The 27937-nt window shown below is 43.3% G+C and overlaps 1 protein-coding gene across 8 annotated transcripts in view; it reads right to left on the bottom strand.

Moving 5' to 3' along the window:
• ryr2a (ryanodine receptor 2a (cardiac)) overlaps positions 1–27937 on the bottom strand; it is a 162603-nt gene that overhangs the window by 21672 nt on the left and 112994 nt on the right. For 4 of the 8 annotated variants that reach the window (XR_004763988.1, XM_035404655.1, XM_035404654.1 and 1 more), the window contains 35 exons: positions 27442–27577; positions 26874–27060; positions 25857–25968; positions 25296–25416; positions 24277–24446; positions 23893–24113; positions 22937–23027; positions 22198–22338; positions 21555–21718; positions 20975–21083; positions 20358–20447; positions 19861–19998; positions 19453–19530; positions 18850–18925; positions 16324–16447; positions 16106–16221; positions 15761–15825; positions 14894–15015; positions 14110–14159; positions 13148–13208; positions 12200–12438; positions 11933–12014; positions 11417–11547; positions 10459–10779; positions 9867–10107; positions 9307–9394; positions 8867–8959; positions 8405–8575; positions 7739–7798; positions 5716–5850; positions 5280–5392; positions 5089–5185; positions 4477–4583; positions 2655–2706; positions 2335–2385 (listed from right to left, as the gene is read on the bottom strand). Coding sequence is in view for 7 of the 8 variants with exons in the window: in XM_035404655.1 (XP_035260546.1) it covers positions 2335–2385; positions 2655–2706; positions 4477–4583; positions 5089–5185; positions 5280–5392; positions 5716–5850; positions 7739–7798; positions 8405–8575; positions 8867–8959; positions 9307–9394; positions 9867–10107; positions 10459–10779; positions 11417–11547; positions 11933–12014; positions 12200–12438; positions 13148–13208; positions 14110–14159; positions 14894–15015; positions 15761–15825; positions 16106–16221; positions 16324–16447; positions 18850–18925; positions 19453–19530; positions 19861–19998; positions 20358–20447; positions 20975–21083; positions 21555–21718; positions 22198–22338; positions 22937–23027; positions 23893–24113; positions 24277–24446; positions 25296–25416; positions 25857–25968; positions 26874–27060; positions 27442–27577 (4353 nt within the window). In the remaining variant the exon portion in view is untranslated. Of the gene's footprint in view, positions 1–2334; positions 2386–2654; positions 2707–4476; positions 4584–5088; positions 5186–5279; positions 5393–5715; positions 5851–6962; positions 7194–7738; positions 7799–8404; positions 8576–8866; positions 8960–9306; positions 9395–9866; positions 10108–10458; positions 10780–11416; positions 11548–11932; positions 12015–12199; positions 12439–13147; positions 13209–14109; positions 14160–14893; positions 15016–15760; positions 15826–16105; positions 16222–16323; positions 16448–18849; positions 18926–19452; positions 19531–19860; positions 19999–20357; positions 20448–20974; positions 21084–21554; positions 21719–22197; positions 22339–22936; positions 23028–23892; positions 24114–24276; positions 24447–25295; positions 25417–25856; positions 25969–26873; positions 27061–27441; positions 27578–27937 lie in introns of all 8 variants that reach the window. The other 4 variants (XM_035404659.1, XM_035404657.1, XM_035404656.1 and 1 more) reach the window with 2 other exon arrangements.

Genomic DNA, 27937 nt, shown 5'->3' on the forward strand with positions numbered 1-27937 from the left:
AATGAGAATCTAAATTCAAGGTGCAAATCTCTTATTAGACAGAATAAGTCATTTGTGTTTGGGTATTTGAAAAAAGCTGCACAGAGCCTCATGGAATCCAGTTCAGCAGCCTATCACATGGGCATGGTGTAAGCTCAGTTTTCTGGGGCATGAGACCAGTAGTCGGGTGTCATGCCCCCAGCACATCCGCTGAAAACATGGATGACTGCGGCAGCAACAAGGCACAACTCTGAGGGGGAAGGGGGAAGGGGGAGGCGGACAGCAGGGGGCGCTCTCGGACTGGCTTTTGCTGCGTCACGCTTTCCGTCTGAGGTGTGCGGGCGACACAAGGGCATGGAAGAGCTTTCGCGATACATGAAGGCTCCTTGTGTGCTGGTTTTTACCAGTCATGAAAAACCAGAGAGAAAGAAAAATGCCTCAAACGAATGAAAAATCCGCAAGTAATATCAAAAAGAAACAGAAGAGAGAAAACGGAGAAGATAAATAATAATGCAACCAACACAGACACTGAATGTTGTTACCAGAGAGTTTTCCTCCTTGTTGGCAATTTTGTTGCTTAAATCTTTGATAATATCGTGCTGCGGAAACAAAATTTAATCATTTCATTCTGAAAGAGAGAGCTGCTACTCTTAACTAACCAGACAGAAGTATTGTTGGGCGACATAAAAAGAAATAAAAAATAAGAATGAAAGCATCTTGGTATGGAAGTGCAGCCATGCTGATTTTGCAGAGCATCCTGTGTTAAGACTTCCAACATGGGCTTTGCCATCACCGCACAGTGAAGACCATTCTTCAACACTAATCAAAGCTCTTCTACAGTGAAAATGAAAAGATTTTTCTTTATACTCTACCCTCTACCCTTTCTATCATATTAGACAGCATGACAAAAAAAAATCTTATCACGTATATATCGTGGTTCACATTGTGATAGCAAACTCAGTGACTATCAATGCCTTCCTATGTACAGTGCCATGTATTGGCCCCCTTCCTGATTTTTTCTATTATTGCCCCCTTCTTGACTTCCTCTATTATTGTACATTATTGTGCAGTCCAAAGACATGCAAGTAGGTTAACTGGAGACTTTAAATTGCCCGATAGGTGCGAATGGTGTACGTGCCCTGAAATAGATTAGCGGCCTGTATAGGGTGTGTTCCTGCCTCTTGCCCAATGCACAATGGGATAGATTATTTCATTATGTTTTGTATTTACTCAGTTTCCCTTTGTATAATATTGCATTTTGTCTGAAGATATGAAACCATTCAGTGTGACAAATATGCAATGAAATCAAGGAAAGGGGCAAATACTTTTTCATGCCACTTTAAATACCTGAATAAACGTGTGCAGTATCTTAGCTAAAGCATAAAGTATTGGTAGTAGTAAAAATAGTCTATCGCCAAATTTCCTTCTTGAAGTATACAGTGCTTTAGGTCATTTAGAATCTTATATCAGCAATATTTAGAAAAGCAATACAAGCACTGAAAGTCAGATTACATCTTACGCATTTTGTGTAATTTAATGAGCAGGCTAAGCACTGTTCCCATTGTTTACTTTTGCTTTAATACAGTCTACAACATTTTAAACCCACAGCATTTAAAATATTACTGGCACCTCATTCTCCTCAATCACAGTAACAGCTTGTTAAGATTGAATATGATCCATAGAGAAAATATGAGTGAATCACTACAGAGTATTTTTTTTTCTCTCATTTTTATAATTGATAAGGTAAACAAACAGTATCCATCATTACTTAATTACTTACTTAATGAGCAAATAGAGCACTTCTCCTGTTACACCAAAAATGCACACATATGTAATCTGAGCACAATAATGATACAAGTAATTCCCATTTGCCAGTGAAGTGGATCTAATGCATAAACACTATGTAATGATGTGATGTCTGCAATTATAATAATGGTTTTCCATTTATTTCTCTGGCAACCGGTTGTCAGCTCTTTCAGTATGACAGTTGATGAAAGGAAGGTCTCCCAAAAGGAAAATGTTTAAAAGGCCAATGCTGTAATGTTCATTAATAAAAAGCAGTATACACTATTGCACTATTGCTCATTTAGATAACAGCAATAAATCAACATGGGTGCACAAGGAACATAAAAATGGGATAAGCGAAGGGTTTGAATGAACACATCATTATTGTCAGCAACTAGAGGTCAAGGGTCAAACACATGCAATCCTTGAGCCATACAAATGCTTGCACAAGCCATGGTCAAAAGCAAAAAGAGGCGGGTGACCACGTTTTAAAAGGCTCTTTTTTAAATGCTTAAAAATGGGCAAACACAAATGTGGGAGGGGGGAAAAGAGGCAGAGGAGGTCACCTACTTCAAAGCTTTTCACCTCTTCTCCATCCTCATCCTCTTCATCATGGCAGCTCTGGTGGCGAAGAACAGATTGTTGAGTCACGGACAAAGAAAATAAGACATCAACACATGAGAAAATAGCCATGAAAGCTTGGTCGGGGCACCAATTTGCTTGTTAAATCCTTTAATCCTTTTAAGAGAAATTCACAAGGTTCAAAATAACATTAATTGAAAAACTAAAAAGAATAATAGCTCAGGAAATTCCCTGGTCAATAATCTAATAAACTCTAAGAGCGAGGATTCACAGGATATAGAAACAGTCAGCAAGTAAATGGCCAGTACCTTTGCCATGATGTCAGCATAGGCCATGTACAGGTTGTCTTCCTCTAGCTTACTGTCAGGGGGAAAAACATACAAACAAAATCATTTGGGAACCTACACTTATTATGCCCAGATTTTGTTTTAACAGTGCACACATTATAAAACCTTAGTAAATCCATTTTAACCTCGCAAGATAGCAAGATTTACAATCAGTGTTACAATCACACTTTGCCTTAGGTATTATTGAAAAAATAGGAGGAACCACTTTATTCATAGTAAAAACTGTTATTGTTCGAAACGGCAATAGAATATTCTGAATACCTCTGTTTCTGTCTCTATCACTTCCGCCTTCCCACTCTCTGCTTACATATTCGCTGCATCCCCATCTCTTTCCCCAGGTTACTGAACGTAGCTCTCGAACTTTGTAAACAATTTTGCTTAGTTGTTGCAGTCTTATTTAAAGACTTTCTCTCTGTCTCTTTCCATCATTCAGTCTTTCCGTCTCTCTCACAACCTCCTCCCTTCCTGTCCCTCACTCTGTCACTCATTCTCAGCTCTGTCCCATCTCTGGGTATCTATCTGTCTCTCTTGCTAACTCTTTAAAGTTTTGTGATGCGCCAAGGGCTTGACTGTCTCTTGCTAACTCTTTAAAGTTTTGTGTTGTGCCAAGGATGTAGTTTGAATATTGGGGGATTTGAAATGCATAGACCCAGAGAACTGCAACCCTCTAGGGGGGGGGGGGGGGGGTATGCCCCCCAGGAGAATTGTTTTAAAAGAACAACTGTGAAATGCTCATTTCTGGTGAATTCTAATTCTGGAAATTACTGCAGATTACGGATCAGTAAGGCTGGGTGTTTGTTATGGAAAAAACTGGCTGAAATCTTGGAGCAGTCGCGGCAAAGTTGTTGAAAATCATGAGAAAAAAGCAGAAGAAATCAGTTTTTTAAAACTAAAATGTTAATTCATTCAGTTAATTTAGTAGATCTCATTCGCAGCAGTGGGAAATGATTGAAATAACATGCACATCTGTGTAAACAGTAACAAGTGCTTGAAATTTCAAAAAAAATCAATGGGTAGTTGCCAGCTTTTTGGAACAGCCAACAAGTGAAATACACAGATAGGCTGGTGCACTTGCTCACGTTATTCGGTCCATCACAGAAAGAAAGAGCACGATTTTTCCTGTTTAATTTGGCAGAATATTGTTAGAAATGGAGCATGTTCAAATTGCATTACTAAAATAAAACACAGTTCCTGTGTGTTTTAGAACAATGTGTTCTGCAATGCAAGGATTGAGTCTTTAATGAGCGCTCGTTGTCACTGATGTTACTGTAATGGGGGAAGGAGCGCTGGGCATCAACACTGTTAACAGGGGCCATCAAACATCTGATTGCAACAACTGACAAGGATGAGAATCTTGATCCCAGCACATTCCAGATTCTGTATACATTAGCGTACTTTGTCTCTCTTAGCATTTGGCAATAGGCTACTGGTAAAATGTGTAGGCCTATGCAAACACAGACAGTCATCATCCAAACCTGCCAAAAAATCACTCAAAGCAATCAAAACGAAGAAAGTCGCAGGCATGGCAAAACAAATGTGGAAAGTGACAGAATCCGTGATGCCTACGACAAACACCCAGCCTTACTGACAAGTAGCCTATATCCCAATCACATCATGAAATCCCCATCTTTATTACACGAAATTATTTTTCTCATCACCATCATGTTATATTATTGGGCGGGTTATTTGGCCTGTTTCGTAATACGCCCCTGCGTTGCACAGCCTGCATTGCACTCTCATATACAGTCCGGTTTTGTTTTTAAGCTTTTTTCAGCACACCCACCACTTCTCCGTCAGGGCGGTTCGGCTGAAGAGCTGGATTAGCTGGTGGAGAGGATCGATCCGCTTGGCTCCCTCGTCCTCCTCCGACGGCTCCTCGCCTCCCGGTTTCTGCAATTCAAATATCTGGGACTCTGAGCGCCCACACGCTCCAGGCTAATTACCCCCAAAACAAAGGAGCCCGGCTCATTAAAGCTTTGATGGATCTCGCAGACAGACTGTCTGAGTATCAAGTAATTCCACCTTCACCTTGTTATTTCCCTTCAGTCGGAGCGCAACGGAACCTCGTGTGGCAGAGACATTCCTTCACAAACAATGTCGCCATTTCAGGAACGATAAATCTCAACAAGGCACCACGCTAAACAGGGTGCCACCTCGACTGACCTGGCCTCAATTACCACGCCGATTTCACGTCAGCGCACCGCTCGTCATAAAAAATGTAAAAAAAAAAACATCCAGATTTGAAAGGAGATGCCACTTTTTAATTTCCCCCACTCATAAAAAGAACGGCATCTACAAGATGACATTTGTGCGGATTGAATTTGATCCCACCCCCGCTGTGCCATTTCGCGCTTGGCTTCTGAATGCACGCTGTGCAAACAATGGCACGACTTACAGCCAAATCCTCTATTAGCTTATCTTCGAAGTAATGCTCCTCCGTTTCGATCCAAGACTTCTCATATCCCTGCAGGAACAGGTTGACGGCTCGGTGCCTGCGGACAAGGGGAGAAAAAAAAATCGGCAGCTCACGAGCAGTTGGGGGTTTTGTCCTGAATTAATGAAAGCGCTGTCAGGTGTCCCTCGTACCTGGGTAAGTTATACAGGGGAGCCATCCTGAAACAGGCCACAACAGCCCGCTTCCGCTGCTTGGAGAGAAGCTTGTGCCACACAGCCTTCTTACTTCTCTGGGGGTGCTCAACCTGCAGGACAAACGATCACATGCACACACACACAACCACACCTCATTTTGTTTCAATATGCATACTGTTATTATTATATTTGTTCTAAGTAGAAGCAATTTTGCCACTGATGTTAGATCAGCTGAAACAATTTTGCTTCCAGCCAACATCGTTATTATCAAGCTGTGATCCCCATCCCCAATTTTCAAAACAAAAATGCAATACGGACGCTATTAATGCTATATGACATTATAATGCTCAGGCTAATGGGTGTTTCGATATGAATATTTCCATGCAGGTGTCCTGATGCTAGCACAGAAGGGGCCGTATTCCCACACACCCACCTGGTCCAGATGGAACAGAACGTGGGCGATGTCTAGAACTCTCTCCACTGTCTTTTCTGGGTCCGAGGTGTCCTCGCTCCTGTTGGGCAGGTCTTTGTACAGAGCCATCTGCCATCGAATCGCGGGGTCCTCCAGCTGCAGAAAGGGCAGGGCCAGAGTTGACACACGGAACAGAGGCATGGGGCTCTTTGTGGCAAGGGGTATTTCACTTTACCCACACAGTGACAACAGGCGAACTCCTTTGGAAGGGTTTTGGATGTTTTTTTAGGCCCAGATGCTAAGGACTTTCTCCCAAACTGAGACTGACTCTTGATTCTCAAATCTGATTGAAGTCATCATTTCTTTTCTGAAGTTCTGACAAGGTTCCTTGTCTATGAGCCCGTTTTCGCATATTAAAGTGAATGAACTTAGTAACATATTAATGTGTCGAACTTAATGTGAAATGTGACAGGAAAGCCATATGGATAGGAATTTCCTAAATTGAAATTTTATAAATCTGGAGGTAGTCCGAAACAGATTCTGCAGGTATTGGATTTGAATGTAAATGTTTCATCTTGTCTCATGTTGCCTAAATTACACTGAAAAATAACACCACTGGTCTGATGAAAGACTGAGTGTTGCCACTAAGCATTATGTAATCTCAGACCAAACACACAGAATTGGATGTGCAGCATTTTACAAATCGAGTGTGAACCGGCATACAAATACACTGGATATACAGACATCCAGTTTGTCAACTGTATCTGATCTGAGCGTAAACAGGGCCTATCCCTGTCTAGGATTAAGGTTATACTCTCCATCTAAGACTCAAATATTGATTCTCTACCCATGACTGAGATTAGGATTTCCTGTCCAAGACTTACGTTATGAGGATATGATATTGTGCCTACGCTTCACTATATCCGATAAACTGCATTACATTGCATCCCTGATGCCACTAATATTCACCTTCATCATTCATTACCATGAATTTATGATCTCAGCATAAAGCAACACTTATTCACTCCCGAGGTTTAGGCAGGGACACTGTTGGTTAAACTAGCCTCGTAATAAGCAATGAATACTACTGTTTAGCGAGAGCATAGACAGCAGAGACCAAGGCTTGTTATCTAATGCAGGGTTCTGCAGAGGGAAGCTAGCGTAGCGGGCGAGTACCCGCCAACACCGCGCTACTCCCAAACGTGTTCTGCAAACCCTGCTGACCCCTCCCTGACCTTAGGCACGAGCAGGGCGTCGGCCTGCCGGACGGGGGCTTTCCCCTGCTTCCCCGCGAGGTCCACCGAGGAGGACTTTTTGGTGGCAGAAAGGGGCGTCCTCAGCGCCCGGTGGGCGGAGTCCAGGGTGGTGGAGCGTTTGCGCAGGAGAAGGCGCCTGTGTCCCAGCAGCTCAGAGCCGGGGGGCCTGGCCTGCTGGCTTTTCTTCCACTTCATCACAATGATCAGCTTCTTTACCAGCTTCTTGAAATGCAAAACCCGGTACTGATGGTGGTGAGGGGGCCATGCAGGCATGCATGAGGGGGGGGGTGTGGGGGTGGGGAGAGGAGGCAAACAGAGAGAGAAACAGGAGCAGTGAAATGGACGGACGCATGCATGCCCTCAGCGAGATGGAGAAAGTGCCGCGGTGAATAAATTTGCTGCCATTTTTCAAATGGCAAGAAGCAAATGTCACAGGTTCAAACAGGCACTGATGTGGGCACTGCTTTCATTTAATCTCTTTTCAATTAATGTTTCACAGGTGCCTTTCGGGTGCTTCATAAACAGGAATGGATACAGCATATAGGAATTTTACAGGCTTAAACATTCTGTCTGTCTGTCTGTCTGCACAGCAAAGGCCCACAGCATCCTATTCAATAGCCACTGAAACAGTAGCAAAAGAAGGCAGAACACCATGACATCACAGAGTATTAGTGACGGTGTTATGGTGGGTCTGACATGCAGTGAATCCATGCTGATGATGTCACAAGGCCAGGTTAGAGACCAGGAACAAACGAAGCCACGCGCGTGCATTTCAAATCCTCACTCACCTTTCCCTGCAGGTGAAGGTTATTGCGGATGATCTCCCGAACCTCGTCTTCTGTGTCTTTCTGTTAAGCACAGGCATATACCATTATATCTAAGAGCTACTTTCACTCTAAGAGCAAACATCACTCTCCTATATCACCTTTAAAGTGCAGACCTGGGACAGAAAGATATTTGCCATACTTTCTAATTCAGAAAACTGGAGAGATTGAATTTGGAGAGTATCCCAAAATGTAGAATCATATGAATATGTTATATTGTTCTTAGAAACAAGCACTTACAGAGATGGTGTGCTTCAAGAAAACAATGTTAAGCAGTAGATATAGAAGTCACAGACATCATTCAACCACAGCTGACTTGAAAACCAAGTCCGCCTATTGAAATATATTGAAATATATATCTACCCCACCAGGTTTGGAAAGGGACCCAATTTTAGGAGGCACATGCATGCATCCAATGTGTGTTTGACTTGCTACCTCTACCTAAACTTCTACATTCCCCGGCCTCATTTTCAAATGCTTTTTGACTCTACCCAGAATTCTCAAAAATGAATTTCAAGCTCCACTTAGTGGGCCATGAATAACGAAAAGCTCTCTTCATTTCTCAGGGAAAAGGCTCCAGGTACTCTTTCAATTTCCCGGCTAATGGAGGGGAGCCAGCCGGTTTCCTACCTGGGTGAAGCGGTTCTTGGCCAGCGCGATGAGTTCCTGGTCCCCGGGGGCGCAGATGTTCAGGCCCACGGGAAGCAGCCTCTTCAGGGCGGCCACGATGAGGGAGGTCTGCATGGAGTAGCGGTCCCCCTTCCTCTTCATCTTTTTCCTCTCTTGGTCCGACATGGCTCCCTGCCATACCCCCCGGACACAGACAATCAGCCGGGCTGCGCTCATTTAATGTTACATGCACCTCGTTTAATAATGTTCCTCTTCCATCATGTGCTATGAAGAAAATGGCGGTGTTGTGCCTAGCGCAAATTTGGGACAAACTAATTCAGCGGTAACCCGAGCTGACACACAGTAAACCGGCGCTACCCCAGGTGGGAAGAGGCTAATTGTGTCTCACTCCGAGGCAGACCCCAGGTGCGGGCAGCTGATGACATTTCTAAGCATTTCCTCGTAAAATGAAAAGGTGCTCACCTTTGACATTTTGGACTTGGTATCGGTGATCAAGAAGGACATGTTGTTGATTTCGTTCTGGACCACAAAGTTCTGCTCCTCCCTTTTGAAATTCTGCAGTCGTGGATCAAACAAGACACACATACTGTGCACAGAGTGGAGAACAATAGCAATCGTCTCCTCCATTATGCAAATGTGTGAAATGACCAATGTCTCACAGGGGATGCATGAAGAATTTTTGCATCTATTTAGCTTTAAATGCCTAAAAGCATAAACATTTGAATGTCATTGTAGATGGCATTACTCAGGCAATGTCTCAAAATGTATAATGGATAACCTGATATATTATATATTTTCTGATTTACATTAATGCTATCCACAAATTCATGTCACCATTGCTGTCATAGTCATCTGCAAATTTACATTTGGTGCAATATATTTCATTATGCAGTTTTGCTCACATGAGATTTGGCCCAGAATATAAAAACTTCTGCCACCATGCGGAACAGTTCCTCTGCCTCTGGGTTTGGTTCCTTGAGCCATTTTGCTCTGAAACAGAATCAGAATGAAAGTAAAACTTAACTCAGTTCACCTGCATGTGTTTCTAAGTGACTGATTTATGAGCACATCGATTGCACACTGAAGAACATTTTTTCAAAGCAGAAAATTATAACAAAATGAAAATACTGACAAAAAAAGCATTTCTGTACTAAAATGTTCCGGTTAGTGCAGTTTTAATTAAAAAAAATATACACTGAGGCTTGGATTCAATCAAAACGTATCCTTATCTTAGACCAAAGACATAAATCATTTTTGTTGAGGTTGAACACACAAAAATGTGAATAAAAACAGACACATTAAAACCACATTAAATTGCAAATCAAAATGAAGGACATGTTTTAACTGAATCCAGGCAAGCGTGTGTCCCTCTTCCTGAAGCTCCCTGCTATCATTAATAGAGGCATTACCAAACTACTGCCCCTTTGCCTGTAGACTGTAATTCCGTTGGGCGCTCCAGTACCTGTTGTAGTCGACGAATCGGATAAGGAGTGGGTAGAAGGCGTACAAGTCCCGAACCAGGATGGTGAACTCATCCAGGATCAGCAGCTCCGCCTCGGACATCTCGCCCCGCCCCTCGGCCTTCATGTGCTCCTCGTCCAGCAGGACGGTCGCCGCCTTCTTCTTCAGCTTCTCCATCAGAGGCAGGAAGTGCGTCTTCAGCAGCTGGGCCTTGGCCTTGCTGATGATTGGCTGAGAGAACACTGGGAAGACGATTGACAAGCAGAGGAACAGGTGAGCAGTGTTTTTATTGCTTTTGTGGTGTCTGGTAAGTGTCTGGCAAGGGGAAACACAGACTGGCCTGAATTGGGTCACGTACCAAATTCCACTCAAATCATTCACATGGAAAGTAATTTTGGCACACAGATGTACTTGTTTCATCCTTCTCCATAAGACCAATCTTCCAAATGGACATAATGTAATAAAATGTAATATCTATGAACAGAAGCATTAAACCCAGTTAAAGATATTACACGGTCAAAGATACTCCACTAATAGTGGCAATCATCCTGAGGAAAGCAGAATATGGAACGGAGATGCCTGAGAGCCTCTACCTGCCAGGCGCTTCATCCACGCCCCCTCGTCGATGCCCAGGTTGTTGTAGATGATCTTCAGGATGTTGCCCAGCAGCGTGTTCATGTGCTCGGAGGTGAGCGAGGTGCAGCATTTGTCCGCCCGTTCCGGGTTGTTCTCCGGGCCGTGCTCCCACCAGTGCGACATGTAGCTGCAGAGCATGGGCAGCACCACCTCCATCACATGGGGCATCTGGGTGTAGCGCATGCCTGACTCGGCCAGCTCCATGATCTCCTCCAGCGACTTCTCCAGGGACGGGATGAGGGGGGACATCTCCTCCACCTGGGCTGGCAGACCCAGCGCTGACAGAGAGAGAGAGAGATAGAGCGAGAGATAGGAAAGAGAAAAGGAGGAACAGAGATATGGGGAAAAAACAGATAGATAGCGATGAGAGGAAGGATAAGAGGTAGAAACATTGAGTTTGAGAGACAGGAAGAGAGAGGAAGATTAGAGAGAGACGGAAAGAGAGTTAGAGATAAGGAGATAGAGAGGGAGACCAGACGGAAGAGAGAGAAAGTGACAGAGATAGACATACAGTTAAGGGAAGTAAGAAGTCCAACGGAAGAAAGAAGCTTTGAGCTAAAATAGGTGTCACAAAAAGGCGATATTTAAAAGTCAGCCTGACCAGAAAAGTGTTGAGGATAATTTCAAAGTCTGAAGCAGTTTGGTAAGCCTATCAATTTTTTTTAAACCTGGCACAGGATTTGTGTTATCAAACAGGCAGTTTTGTTTCCATCTGGCAGAAACACAAATACTGAAGGCTGTTGCACAGACTCACCATGTACTGAACAGTCTTGTAAACTAATGTCAGAACTTGGTCACATCACACTCCTTATACTGGCATTACTGGTGTGTGTGCATGCGTGTGTGTGTGTGTGTGTGTGTGTGTGTGCATGTGTGTACTGTATATGTGTGTGAAAGATGTGTGTGATTGCTTACCTGCTCTTTCACGGGACCCTTTGGTGTTGTAGATGGAGTAGGTGTTGTACTTGTTCAGGTGTGGCTCCAAAAAGGACACAGGGAAAGCTCCAGAAAATGCGGCCAGACATTCACCCAGAGCCGGACGCTGCCTGCAAGTAACAGGGAGGTCAGGCACTGAGAAAGACGCCCAAGCCCTCACACCTGTGCCACTAAAAACGCCTGGCCATTTTGTCATGATAACCACCTAAGAGAGGATAGTGACACATTTCTCCTGACGTGAAACAAGACTAAAGTAATCAACTGCACACAGAAACACCTGTTCAACAAACCAGTAACATCCCCAACAAATTAATGTGTTCAATTATAAGAATCAGCAGCTTATAGACATCATTTCAGGACCAAAAATGGGTTTGAAAAACTGTGCACTGTAATAATTTCATCAAGAATAATTATGGTATGTGGAAAGCTGTTCAGCAGGATTTAGAAGCTTCAACAGGAAAAACAACATAATGGCTTGATCATTATAAAAAACACCTTTCAACATAGATGCTTTTGCTGGTGCCAAGCGAATAGAGGCTGTTGAGAATCCTGTAACAGGACACCTGGACATCATCCACTGCAAGGAAGAAGTGAGAAGTTTCCTGTTAGAAAAGCCGGCCCCAGTATTTCCCAAAATTCACCAACACTTCAACGCGCATTTAATATGTCGTGTTACACAATTTCTCTCGGATTTCTCATGCGCTCTACAAGGAGGGGACCAAACAGATGGAACCAGGAGCAGCGGGAGGCGGCTGCACCTACATATGAGGTCTTCGCCAAAGAGGTTCTGCCCGATGTGCTCGAAGAGGGAGGAGAGCACGGGGAGCAGGGCCACCGTGGTGTAGTTGATGATCTGGGTCACGCCCTTGGGCTGGGTCCTGGTGTGCGTGAACTGGCCCTGCTTCAGGTTCTCCATGGTCTTCTCCAGGTCCTCCGCCGCGTTGTCGAAGAAGGCCCGCAGCGCCGCCTTCACCGTGTCCAGGCCGGTCTTCATCACCGTCCTGTACGTCACAACAACCGCCAGCGCCGCCCAATCACTGCTGAGGCACCTTGGTCTGACACGCCCACCCTCACCCCGATCACATTACCCATTATCCTCCTTCATAACAATTTACTAACATTTATTGAGGTTGGCTAACTATCATCAGTGTATTTCCTAATACAATTATGTTCAGTGTGGGAATTTGTATAAAGAATGTATAACTGAACCGTAATCTAAAGTGTTTAAAGGAGCTGATTACATTGCATGAAAAGATTTCAACAAATTCAACTTTTAGTTTTTTAGAAAAGAGAAAATAATAAGTGCATTGTAAATAGGTAATACAATTTCTGCTTGTTACAATTATCTGGTGATAAAAACATCACTTTTTTCTTGATGTCAGCAAATTGTTTTTACTTGCAAATATCAATTGTTGAGTCAGGCAAATTAGAATGTAAAAAAATAAATAAAAAAACAGAGAAAATTCATCCCCTAAACCCATTTAGAAAATTATGGGAAGTAATGTCATTACTTTATCAGTGACTACAACAGAATATCAATGTTTGTAGTTGAGTGGCCATAGCTTTTTCTCCACATTCATGCAGAGCTCTATGATTTGAGAATAAAATGTTTTTTGCTCCTGTGTTATAACATCACACCCTCACAAAAACAGGGTCTGGAGAATTTAAATGATAGCAGACCTCACAGACTAAGGCAACAGTGCCACCTACCTGGCATCCAGAGTCTGGCCCAGGATATGAAGACAGTTCACGATTGAGGTAGAATCATTTCCTAAAATAATCGACAAGAACGCAAAATGTTACACTTCTGGGACAAATTTCCAGCGCATAAAGGGGTCAATGGTTTAGATCAATGCTGTGCAGATCTGCTGATCTTTATATCATCTGCATGGCTTATCTTGTTAATTGAGCTTGTTGTCTTAGGTGATCCTCCTAATATAAGTGAATCAGCGTCTTCTGTTCAGCACCGATACAAATCAAAAGGTCTAATTAAAAAGCATGCTTCAGCTCTGTTTCATCTTCTGTCAATTTTTATCTAACACAGATTCATGCAACAACAACAATAATAACTATTAATGAAGGCATGAGCGATTCTCCAGTGGATGTCTCCCTTAATTTAATCTTTTACTGCAACATGGAATTTGTGAAATAAGAATATGGCAAAGTATTCTAAGGCATTCCACAAACTGCTCTGACATCTTATTATCAAGCTGGTTTTTAAAGCTTTTTGACTCAAATCTTATTCAATTGTTAAGTACAGACACGTTGAAAGTTCAAATGAGCTCTCACAACGGCATTAAGGCCAAACTGTAAAATCCCACTTTTTAAAAAGAATGTAGACAGCAATGTAGATTTTAGAAAAGAGGGGCTTTCGCATCTCCTAAAAATCCATGCCTGTCTAACAAGGCTCTGATAATCGGCTTAGAAAACTTTGCACAGCGACATGCTTCAAGTGTCACGGTCACAGGGCCTCTCCTGGCAGAAACCACTCTGATTGGCCGGTCAAAGCCCTGAGGGGTCAGGCAGGGCCCACAGGACCGAAGCTTAAGCACAGAGTCACGCATGCAGACACGGCCTCACAGCGCAGACAGAGAGAGCGAAGGAAGAGAGAAGAGCACCGGAGAAAGGCAAACATTTAAAGTCACCAAACTTCACGCCCACACCAGCCTTACCAAACAGTGATATCCTATGTCTGACAAGTACTCCAAGTTTGCAGAAAAGGCTGAAGATAGGGGTGGGTAGAAAAAAGGAAAGAGAAAGAGAGAGAGAGAGAGAGAGAGAGGAGGTAAAAAATGAAAACAGCTGAAATATAAGAGTATGTTACAGAGTGTGCAGCCAATGTTACAAAGTCAAAAGTTATGTTAATCAGGCAGAGTCAGGCGCGATCAATGGGGTTCAACAGCACTTGGGTCATTTAGCAGTCACAGTAGAGCAAGCGGTGGTGGTTTTGGGAGCCAAGCTTTGTAAAAGGCAAGAAGAATGGAGATGGGGGTCCTAGCCACATCCCTCACTGCTCTGGTACAGTATATGCAACTGGGATGTATGGGTGAGCAGTGACAAGAGCTGTGACAGCTAGTGAACTGTAATTGAGGAAATTGATTAAAAACATATAGCAGAACCTAGCATAGTATAAGAGTAGGACATATGATATGAGTGCATTCACAATTAACACAGACATATTATACAACCTATGGGATGGCTTGTGTGGCACAAATTAATATTTCAGTAATTAAATAACACAATGGCAGAACCCAACAGCTTCTTAAATTACTTTTACACCGCCGATGGGAATCGTATAGCTGCTTCTTTGTCTATTTAACTTTTTGCTCTGCTCGCTGCCCAATAAGCTATTAAGATGAGGCATCAAAGTTTACATTGGTGAGGTTAGCAACGGCACTGAGAACATGCTAGCCCATTGCAACAATAAACCTTTTCTGGTGTAACGGAAGTTCTCACCTGGTGATCATCTCCTTCTCTTTGTTGGAGGCGTGGCCTCCACTGCTGAGGGGCCGTATTGCAGTAGACAGGAAGTAGAGGCGGTGATTCTTGAAATACTGATCAACCAAGGGCAGGACCACCTGAGACAGACAGACTCATTTAATATACAAGATTACCGAGTTCCTGGGCTTTCACATAGCGTGTTGTATACATTATAATATTTCTAAATGATTATATTTTCATTTAAAACATAATAACCTACTGACAAACTCAGGCAATGTGACCTAGCTCTAGCAATTTTTTAATTTTTCTTAAACATTCAAACCTGAGTTGAGGCTGTTTGATGTTGCTCTGTTTGCTGCTCTTTGTTATTGATGTTAGTAATGGAGCACACTAGTTCCTCAGAGACACATTTAATGAGCATCTTCAACAGTGCATTGACTTGAACCTCTTTTATTTTTATTTTCTATTTTTATTTTTTTGAGGAGATTTCAGCAATTGGTATGATTTATACAACACTACGTACCATGCGATTTTATTCGACTGTGGCTGATTTACATTTCAGACACTTCTGTCCTTCGTCAGAGATGTCAGTAATTAAGTAATTACAGTACGGTGATTACAGTAATTACCGTAAGTCAAAACAAGTACACCACCAGCAAAAGGAAACACAAAGCTGCCTTCAGCAATTACAGATTAAAGACCTCAGTCAAATAATGAATTGAAAGTTTTTTGATTTTATGTTTTCCTTTGCAACATGTGCTTTTGAAAACACTCACTGATCTGCAAGAGTGCTTGCAAATTTAATTGTCTAAACAATGTACAGACATGCTACTTCTGCTAATGAACCTCTTTTGAGACAAGCATAAGCAAAATGAGTCAGACCTTCCCAAAAAACTTCATTTGCTGCTCATGAGGAATCTTCTCTCCTTTGCCCCATGTCCCTATGTCTGTGACGAGATAGAAGGCCAACAATGCTTCAGAAAAAGTTCAAACTTTAAACGTCATTTCAAACTTATTCAATTAAAAGCAAGTGTAAAAAGGACCTATTCAATTAAACCGGAAACCATCTGAAAGTAACATTGTTCAATCCATGCAATTAAACTTTCAAATGTTTAAAGGAACAACCTTTAAATGTGTTCAATGAAAATGTAAGCAGCGTAAAAGCAATAAACTCATTAAATTAAAAGGCTATTATTGAAAATAGGGAAGACCAGAAGCGCCGCTCACCAAACTCCATCATGTGTTTGTGTGCCTCATCCACGTAAGTAATGAGCTGCTGGAGGAAGGTGTAGGCGAAACGTTTCTCTATGGAGGGGGTGTCTAGCTCCTGCTCCTTCATAGCCCTGTAGAGGCACAAAAAATAAATAAATAAATAAATAAATAATAGCACAGCTATACATGCTGAAGACACGGGATGCACAGAGAATCCACGGTCTGTCCCTCACCTTGAGACCGTGTAGCCATTGATCTGAAAAAACTTGAGGATGTCTTGTGCTTTTTCTCTGTCTCTGGATTTCTCTTTGGCAGTAAGAGTGTCGTAGGGCACCAATAAAGGATGGCTCCCTCCTCCTGGTGGACATACAAATTATACCCACAGTGATTATTAGACAAATGCGACGGCCATTTAAATAAGCGGATTACATGAAATGCTAATTAACCAATCATGAGCTGTAAATTGCCTAACCCTGTGGAAAAAGCACATACCCAAAGGGATTTCAGTGTAGAAACATAAATGCTGGGCCTGCAGCTAATACGGTACAGAAACTAACATTCAGACTGCATTATAAAATATAGATTCTGATGTGTAAATACTGTAGATTCAGAAGAAGAAAAACGGCGACATCTGCTGGCCTAACACTACAGCTGGTCTGAAAAACGATCAATTGTGCACAAAAAAAAAATAATCTTCTGGAATAGGAATTTCATTGAGCCAAACCCTTTAACATTTTTAATCCATAATTATTGCTATATTGTTTTTGACCTTAAATCCCTTGAATAATGAATTCTCCCTACTTCTTGGAGATTCATTAAGAGATATAATTTCTGACCCTGAACAAATTAAAGGCATATCTGTGCATATGGCAGAATGGATTCACACTGCACTGCTACTGTGAAGGAAATTGACTAACCACTCTTTAGACAGCTGTGTACTATAGCATGCTGTGAGAAAATATCACATAGAATGATGGGGAAAGCAGAGATACACAGAGTACAATGCAAGTTACCGAACCTTGATCGAACAAATGGCCCAAAATAATATTTATAAGAAACGGTCTATAATGCCCTCTTTTTACTTTTGTAATGAAATGTCTTAAGGTACCCCAACCAATTTATGTGTAGGTATGTTAATTTGGTAGGCGTAGGTGCATGTGTGACCTTCTGCATCTGAATATGAGTGTAAAGGTGTATATGTCTATGTACACATAATATGTATATTGGCACCAATATGTATTATTTCAGTTTGCTCAAGAAAGGAGTGACTTTCAATATAGCTAGGAAATTACGAAATGGCAAGGAGACATAGCTTAGATATTGTTCTTTTTATTCGTAGATTTATTTTCTTATTTTTGTCTCTTTCCCTCTTTCTTTTTCCACGCCCGCTCTTTTCTCGCACCACCATTTCATTTTGGAATATGATTGCGTTCTCTGTGCTACACTGTGTGATTATTGCCATTGCGGGGGTGGGACGATCTCACCACCCAGAGCTTGAGGGAGACCATGTGAGAGAAACCAATATAAAGAATAAAATGGAAAAATATTAATGCCGAGAAATATCATTTCAAAGTCTCGGATAGAAAAGAAGCTCCCATCGGCACACCCCTGCACACCTCCAAATGAGATTAGAGCGATGATTAAATTAAGTTATTGCCTCGTGCGTAAAAGGCAGAAGCAGCTTGCATGCAAAGTTTCTTGAATGAACATATTCAAAAACTACAATGAACACAAAAACAAAAAATAGCACAAATACAACAAAAAATTGTCAGAGCATAAGGTCCTTGCATTCTGATGAAGACCAGCAAAGCGAAACACTGATGCGCAAATGGTTCTTAACTGTCATTTTATCGACAGGGATAACGTTTTTGCCATTTTCCACGTGAGTTTCACTATTATATTTACTATACTATATACTTTACTTACTTATATTTACTTTACTTTATTTCCACTTCCTGCTGAATTTAGATGGTCACATAAAGTACAAGGTCATTTCAAGATTAATTTCTGCATTAAACTATGCATGTCGATTCCTTACAGCGCATAGTTTTAAGCTGTCTCGCCTATATGCTTCACAAACACAATGCTACCAAGGAGATTAAATCTACAAAGGCGATTCAAAGGTCAAAGCGGTCAGAGCCACATCTAAGGCCTACCCCAGCTACAAGCGCGCCGACGAGCAGAGGTCGCGAGGCGGAGGCGGACGTTAGCGTACCTTCATCAGTAAACATTAAAGTCCTGTCTACGGGAGGGGAACACCGAGCACAGGAGACAGAGAACACGACGACACGAATCAGTGCACATCACAGAGCTTCACACGAGAGCAGCCCTCGCTCCCCGCAGCAGACCCCGTCTTTTTTTCGGAGCGGTACGACATGTACCGTAAGGACAGGGCGCTCCGCTTGACTGGCAGATTGATTAAACAACCAAAGAGAAACAATAGCTTTCCCCGGCAGAAACAAATTTTTATTTATTTTTTTGTCGGAGCTGGGATTCGCCACTGCCTCCGAGACGGCAAAGAGGGGCCCCGGTGCGATTATTATCTTCTGGAGCGAGAGGCTTCGCACAGCGTGACTGGGTGAAAAGACAGAGCGGCAGGAGGGGCTGATAGGCAGGCTCTCAGATTTGTGTCAGGCACGCCGTCGCCTTCGCGCTGGCTCGTGACGGCGACGGCGGAGATGATGACATGTGCACATTTCAGAGGGCCTGTCATCTCAAATACAAACGCAGGGACAGGAGAGAAAAACACACCACTGTACCTTTGGCTTCCAGCTCTATCTTTTTCTTCTTTGCCCAAATATTATGATAGTTCTCTGCAAGCAGCTCTGCCATAGACTGAAAAAACAAGTCAAACAATGCAATACAGCATTACTGAGGCTTTAAAAGACCTGAACCCATTTTATGATGTCAATATTTTTGCGAATACCATGAAAAATATAATTACTCCTTTGAGACATTTCTAGGACAAGTGAGCAAGGACCTGAACATTAACCATAAGGAAAGTACTTGTTTTGCACTCCATCCAAGTCAGTGGATGTTCAAAGCGTATCTTTAAATCTGGGGCACATCCAAACAGGTCCTCTTGGGTATATTGTATGCATATACATATCCACCTCACTATATTTAAACATAAAAGTTAAAAAATTATATTACAGTGCGACTGTACAGGTAGATGAAACCATCTATAGTTTACTCTGCATAGCAAAAATTGTAGCCAGTTACATAATCCTAAAGTTATGAGCAAAGAACAGCAGCTACAACATTAGAGCTTGTTTTCTTTTTTTTTTTTTTGTAACTCCATGGCAACAGCACACCAAGATGCCCCGGTGACGTAGGGGCGTGGCAGACAGCTTGTCACTCACGTGCAGGTCTCTGGAAAGGGTCACGTTGCTCATATCGATCGGCCGTGGGCTGAAGCCATGTGTGCCTTCGATGGACAGCTGGGCGGAGCAGAAAATACGCCATAAAGGCAAAGAGCACAGCGTGAGCATATTGGCCTTTCTCAAAAAAATCATTAGATATCCATTAGACCTCGACTGCGCCATTTTGATGAAAACATACAAAATGTCCGACAACTCCACAGAAAGTCCTTTTAAAATATGGTACAAATATATCTTTTCATAAAACCTTACATGAATGCATATACTGGTATATCTTTATTCATTTCATGGCAGTAGTCCTACTCTAATGAAAGCAGCCACAGGTGAAGACTCAGAGAACGCAAATGTGAAGGTGTTTCGCAAATCACACTGCATGACCAAATGTCTCACCTGACTGGACTGAGAAATTCGGCGGGCGCGGTTGTGCAGTCCCGCAGGGTCTCCCTCTTTCGTCCTCTCGATACTCCACCCCCAGGCCAGCATGGTCTTAAGAGACTCCTTAATTGGCCATCGGTACACTTCCTTGTCCTGTAAGATGAAAGATATGTAGAAATATCATGACAAGGCACAAATTCTGCAGTTCCGATCACTGGGAGTATAGTCACATGAGGTGTTCAAGGGCAAATATTCATTACAGTGGATTAAGTATTAATGTAGCGCCTTTCATCTCAGGAAACACACACCCCTCCCCCAGTATAAGGAGTGGCTGCTAGTAGCGTCAACTTGTTCATCCTTCCTTCTGTTATATCATTAAGGCCTGAATCCAGACTATTTGTAGATATTACATGTCTTCATGCTATATTTTCAACAGGCAATACAATGAGCCTATACGTGCTGCTCTAAGCTAAACATCCTTCTGTTTCCGGGTTCCCAGGGCACTGCAGTACCTTCTCGGACAGGCCTTTGTACGGCTTGAGGAGAGGATGCACTTTGGAGGCCTCGCACAGCTGATCCCCATGAACCCAGCCGTTGGCAAACTGAACAGAAGCACACACAGAACACAGTGTGAGATGCACACAGAACACAGTGTGAGATACACACAGAACACAGTGTGAGCTACACACAGAACACAGTGTGAGATACACACAGAACACAGTGTGAGCTACACACAGAACACAGTGTGAGATACACACAGAACACAGTGTGATATACACACAGAACACAGTGTGATATACACACAGAACACAGTGTGAGCTACACACAGAACACAGCATGAGATACACACAGAACACAGTGTGAGCTACACACAGAACACAGTGTGAGATACACACAGAACACAGTGTGAGCTACACACAGAACACAGCGTGAGTTACACACAGAACACAGTGTGATATACACACAGAACACAGTGTGAGATACACACAGAACACAGTGTGAGCTACACACAGAACACAGTGTGAGATACACACAGAACACAGTGTGAGATACACACAGAACACAGTGTGAGATACACACAGAACACAGTGTGAGATTCACACACGTTCATGCCCTGCTCCAACAATACCTCAGCTGTATAAGAGACAGGACACATCACCTTGTCCGTGGACCACTTTTCGTGAGAATGTTCCGCATATTTATTGATGAAATAGTCCAGCTTCTCAGGGACTGTGACACTGCATAAATAGAATAAAACATTCAAAAATGTATTGATGATATGTATGTATCTCAGAAGAGCAGACTGAAGAGAACTAGCAAGCTAACATTAGCAAGCCGTATCAATCAAAATGTATTTATATAGCGCATTTCACAAACAATTATCACAATACACTTCTGTGGCAAGGAAAAACTCCCGGTGAATCCTCAGAAGGAACCAGGCTCAGGTTGGTTCTAGCTGTTAAAAGTTCACACAAATGGCTAGCAAGCAAGAACTTTGTTGTTATGAAATTCATCTCTTGCATTCACCAAAATGCAGGTCAAAAAAAGCTATCCCAGTTTCCCAGTGTCTATGCATGTATGTGTGGGCGGGTGCGTGTGTGTGTGTGTGTGTGTGTGTAGGTGTGTGTGTGTGAGTGTGTGAGTGTGTGAGTGTGTGAGGGAGAGGTGGGAATGCATGGAAAGCATTTACTAATCCAAAGTTCTCTTACTTTGAGGTGTCAACAGGCTGGGGGTTGAAGTTGCCCTCGGCGTCCATGGAGGACTGCTTCTCCATCATGGCCACATAGTTGGACTCCATGTAGTCCGGAGGCAGCGCCCCTGCCACCGCACTCAGGCAGGGCAGTGCCAGCTTAAAGAGCTCCTGGTCGTACCTCTGCATAGAGCACGGGAGAGGTGGAGGGGGTGAGAGCAGTACATACACACAGGTGAGGATGAGACACAGAATCCACACAGAATTTCAGATGTGAGCATGTTTACCAGTACATGGGGAAAAGAGGAAGTAAAATCTGGACCACAGATAAATGAGTCATCAAATATTTCATTTTGCATTGAAGTTACTACATGTATTATGAGGAATGTGTTACATGTGCACTAATTCAGACTTGCTTATGGTGAACAAATTAACAGTAGCAGGTCCAGTGAGATATGGCTGGTCTTAGTCCACCTGTGCTATTTTTCTAAAACATCTTTGTTCTTTTGATCTTGACGTTGATTCAGCAGAACTGTGTGTGTGTGTGTGCTGCTGTAGTTTTTCTAACTCAACGCTAGAGGGCCTCAAAACACAACTATTCTGAAGATAAATTGCATCACACAAAACCCAAGGCTACATGAAGGACATGAGGTTCCCACAACCTTCTGAGACAGGGCGTCAAATATTCCCCAGAAGAGTTTTCTGGACAAGTGCAGCTCCTCGTCCGACGCGGCCCCAAAACTCCCCCAGCCTCCAGACAGGCAGTAGTACTTCCAGCACCGCTCGTAGTGATTGGTCAGCAACTGGAATGGGAGACAGACTGGATTGATCCCTGACTAATCCCATAAACAAACACACTAATATCATACTAATACTTATATGGTACTTCAGTGCAGGTCTATAAAGATCACAGCTCAGATTAGTTAGCTATCCTGTAATGAGATGATAGCCTCTTTTTCATTTTCAATTTTAGAGCACACCACTGCAGCTGCACTTGTGTGATCCAAGAGCAGCTCTCTGAACTGCTAAATGACAGTTTCTTTTCGAAACTGCAAGCAGCCAGTAGATATGACCATCTACATATGAGCTACTGAAAAATCAGCACACTCCAGCAACCAGAACAGAGGATGTTATTGAATAGGTAACTCACCAACGTGGGCAAGCACAGACATGCATAGAATTATGCGCTCTTATCCAGAGTGATTTACACAGAAATTACAGTTGGATTTATACAGTAGGATATTTTTACTGGAGAAATTCAGGTTAAGTATCTTACTCAAAGGTAAAACAGCAGCACCCCGGCCAGGACTCTAACCCACAAACTTTCAGTTGCTAGCCAAGTTCCCTAACTATTATGCATCACTCTTGCATCACTACCTGCCTTATATGCATACTACATACCTTGAGTGGCATTTTTGTGTGCTCGTTGAGAAGAGGAACATCAAACACCAGCCTCCTGAGCAGGTGCTGCATCATGGAGGGCCTCAGTTTACTGTAGAATCATACACAAATGCACACACACATACACACACAAATACTGTGTTAGATGTTAAATAAACCTATTTTAAAATGGGTGAGGACTCTCGAGATACCAGCATCTTTTCTCAAAATCTTTTGGCCATAAACTTATTTGGCAGAACTTCCACAGCCTTTCAGACTAGACTTTAGATTTCCCTAGACTCCCCTGTGCTGTTGTTACCAGCGTTGCATCATTTATACTTCACTCTGTAATTTACCATCTAAATTCCACTGTACTGGCTACTCAAATAAGGGTCAGGCCAGTCTCTCTCTGAAGCAAGACCAGGAATATATTCAGATAAATCTTTTAATAAGAGAATAGCACATTTTGTTTCAGATGGCCAGGTACCAGGTATATTTTGTGTCTGCCTGAGCTGTATGACTTATGTATTTCTTTCTTACTTGCGGGCCCATTTTCTTCCATGTTGCTGTCTGATTTTGCTTCTGTCTTAATAGAAATGGTGTGCTAATAGATTGAGCATGAGGGTCTGAGACTACTGTAAGAAAATGTCCAATGTCTGAGACAACAGTGAGAAAATGGACAGAGTGTCAGAGACTACAGTGAGGAAACGGACCACAGTGTCTAAGACTACAGTAAGTAAATGGCCAGTGTCTAAGACTACAGTAAGGAAATGACAGAGTGTCAGAGACTACATTGAGGAAATGAATCAAAATTCCTGAAACTACAGTAAGAAAATGGTCAGTGTCAGAGACTACAGTGAGAAAATGGGACCACAGTGTCAGAGACTACAGTGAGAAAATTGGACCACAGTGTCTGAGGCTACAGTGATAAAGCAGCTGAGCATGAGACGGACAGACAGCGGGCTAGCGGGACTCACCCGCACACGGCCAGCAGGCACTCCTCGATGGCGTCTCGCTGGGCCTTGGTCAGGCAGCAGCCCTTGGACAGGCGGTACACGGTGTGGAGCAGCGAGTCGATGAGCGAGGCGAAGGGCTCCGTCCCGGCGAACAGGGGGGCGCATTTGGTCAGCAGGGGCAGCACGGCGGTGCACAGGTAGCGGTTTAGAGCCAGGGCCATATCTGTGGCGCTCAGCGCGGCCTGCGAAACAGGAAACATTAGCTGGGTCAGCTCCACAACCGCTAAAGTAAATGACATCATTTCCTCCTCAGGAACATGCATTGTGGAATTCTGTGTATGTAGCTAGAGAGGTATGAATTTTAGCTGGCTGTTTGGCTGGCACAGTTTCCCTGCGATCGCTCACCGTGTCCAGCGAAGCAGCTGCCCGGAGGTCCGGCAGGAAGCCCACCTCCAGGAGGTGCAGCAGGAAGTTCTGGTCCTCGATGCCGTACACTCGGTCCAGGAACAGCACCATGGCGGCCTTGTGATCCGGACAGAAGCCTGCCGACATATCTGGCTCCACCACTGTTCCGTCTGCGCACGCAGACACACACACACACACACACGTACGCACATGCACACACACACACACACACACAAAAGCATGTACACAAATACAGACACACACACACACAGCCCGAGGGGAGACAGTGGAGTCAGTCTATGCAGCACATTTCATTAGAGGCCTGTAATTTCACAACGTTCTTAAGGCTGATCATTTCCAGTCTCGATAACCAAATAAGCAACACAGAATGAAAAAACACATTTATATCTCTAAGCGACCACAGCAAGTTCCAAAATCCATTATCTTGGCTCATTAGTTTGGTTGAGTCAGAAATCGACAGACAGCATAACTGCTCTGAAGATTCGTCAGGCCAGACTAACAGGAGCGATGTGCGAAGCACATATCCTTCATCTCTATGCTTGGATGAACTTGAAATGCAATCAGGAGATGCGTTAATCCCATTTCAAAGCTGCGAGAAAATGAAATACCAGGAAAGCGTATAATTGGACAGACCAACCTTTCAAGGTTACGAGCTTAGTGAGTACCTGGATGCACCTAATTGAACCTCCCGCAGTGTATTTGCGAATACTTTATCACCTCGCCAAACCCCCCATCTCCTCAAAAAAAAAAATCTATTCATACTATGAAAGACTTAGTGTGCCTTTACTCTGTATATTTAAAGAAGTTCCCTGCCCATCATTTTTAAATACTGACTACCCAGCCAACACACACTCCCTCAAAAATAACTACTTAATTCCAATATATAATTTTTCAATGTACATGAATGCACATGCAAATCAGTATTATAAAGTTATTACAACCTGGGTTACTGGTACTGCATTTTGCCAGAGGCCTATTTGAGCTGGGCAGGGTCTGACCTTTGGCTAGGGTTGGCATTGGGAAGGGAATGCTGATCACCCCCTCCAGGTCCTCGATTGGGATCAGGGAGCGCAGGATGGCTCGGATGCGGATGGCCTCCCCCTTTCCAGCGTGGATCAGCTAAACCGCAAAGCAGAGAGAATCCGTCCTGCCCACTGCGACAACCTGCACTGTGGGGCTTTGACATGTCTATGCTGGGACCGTTATCTCACACACACACACACACACACACACATGCACACACACACACGCACACACACACATACACACACACACACACTCACGCACACACACAAACACATGCACACACACACACACACACACACACACACACACACACACACACGCACACTCACACACAGGTACACAGGCAGAAACAAACACACGTTCATCTGGTCAAAGCTGAGTATTTTTGAGTATTTTGGGAGCATTATCTCGTGGGACTAATTATACCCGTGCTTTTCTTTTCTGATAGAATCAGAAAACCATATATGGTCATTTCCACTGTGAAACATTGGTTCTATGCGGGCAGGTGGAGGGGTGTCGCCACGGAGACTCACATGCATCTCCGGGGCACAGCGCCCCAGCAGGTCAATGAGAGCGGCGTAGAAGGTCATGATCGCGTTTCCCATGTGGATAGTGTCATCCTCTTCATCCTCCAGCATGTCACTGCTGTGGGGGTGAAAACAGGGTGTGAAACCACCCATTTCCACACGGGGGCACTGCTGCACCATCACCTCACAACAAGTCCATAAGCTTCATCTCACCAGCACTGAGAAATAATTACATCACGTCACAAGTATCTATCACAAAAAGTCCACATACAGAAAAAATCAAATAAAAAAGGCTGTGGGAAAATATGTAATTTGGTAACTCTGCATCATCTGCCAATTTTGTACTTGCGGAAAATGGAAAAAAGAAACTTGCTGGTTTTCCGTGGGGACGATGCATTGAAACTGTGGCCCATTTAAACTTGACTTTCCCAGCAATAGCCTGACCATTTACGCAACACCTGGCATGAAAAGACAGATCGGGAACAGGGTAGAGTAATGAGGGAGTACTCATTTCTCCATCCCCCATCTTCGTGCGAGTCATTAAAAAGTTTGCTTTTGTTCCAGTGCGTCAGAAATGCTGAACAGCGTGTACGTCAAGGCCAGGCTACCTTACTCTCGTTTACTGAATAACCAGAAAGTCAAGTGGAATCAAAGCTTTCTGCACTAGTTTTATTCACATTTGTATCAAAGGTAGAGATCCCCTATGCGCAGACCTGTACTGCAGGAAAGCAACAAGGGAAATGTCTAAAGAGCTCAGCATTGTCCGCAGGTCCTGTTGCTGTGCCAAAGAGTGACTGTACGCTTTTATGTTAAATGCTGCACTGAAGACGCCCCATTCTCTTCCTGACGTCAACGCTCCCTGCAGGAAACTACTGTCACATTGCAGATTAAACAGCATCCTATAAATACAGACTGAACTAGTGTGAAGAAAGTGCTAGTTTGCAGAATCCTCTAAGAGACCACATAACCCTGTAGATCCCTTTTTCCGTATGAAATTCAAATGGTGCCGAGAAGTCCACCTACAGGGTCCTGCTGGACTCAGAGGTGGGGGAGGGGCCATCCCTGCTTGGGTCCTCCGAGATCTTGATGGCCTCCTCCATGGCGGCCAGTAAGCCATTTCCTCCTTCCCCCCGCAGGGCGGGGCCAAAGCACTCTGGCCGGCGAATCAGCAGCCTCACCACCACATTGGCGTTTTCCTCCACGCTCTCTCCTGAGAGAACGACGAAGAAGATCATGGCAAAGCATTATCATGTAGTCATGTTAAATGAACATCCATGGGTTACAAGTTTTTGTTTTAACTCTTAATTGCTTAATTGGAGACTCAGTTATGTATCTATAATTGGCATTATGGATCATACAGGACATGACATCACCTGTTGTCACAGTTTCCAATAAGCAGCTGTCAATAAATTAACATTTCTCTTAAAAGCTGGACAAGCTGCTGACACCACCAACATAAGAGTACAGTATGTTAAAAATTATTTATAACCATAACAGAAAATGTCATACAGTACAGAAAAATATAATATAATATTTGTGTAATATTTGTAATATTGAATATTTGTATTATAGAATAAAGTGTGCAAATTACCATTGCAGAATACAGCGAAGCGGAGGAAATCTAAATAGCGCTCCCCTTCTACAGGGTTCCAGCCAATATCAGGGTAGCCCTTAGATACAAGCATAAGGCAGCTCTGCAGACCACAGCCTGCTAGGTACTGCACCACCTGTAGGGCAGGAGAGAGAGGACTGAGATACAGCAAAAAAGAAATAGAGAAATCACGTACATGCTATCAATGGTTCAAACTGATTGATAAGGTCTCGGGGGCTAAATTTCTGGCCTTTTCCTGACAGATCGCAGTGCTGCTACTGCTGTTGAATTTTACACTGTAGCCTAACACATGGTATCAGTGAGATTTTGGAAACGTCATCCCGGAAAACCTGCATGGCAAATGTAGCGGAGTTGCTGCTATTAAAGACGGGGTGTGACTCCTGGCACCACAACTGAATCTGTTAAAATGCATTATGCTGTAAAATTTGAGAAAAGTGGTTTTAAATTGTGCCGTTAAAAAGTTGCCGACTCTGGC

Source organism: Anguilla anguilla, chromosome 2, assembly GCF_013347855.1.
Source record: "Anguilla anguilla isolate fAngAng1 chromosome 2, fAngAng1.pri, whole genome shotgun sequence".
Lineage (NCBI taxonomy): Eukaryota > Metazoa > Chordata > Actinopteri > Anguilliformes > Anguillidae > Anguilla > Anguilla anguilla.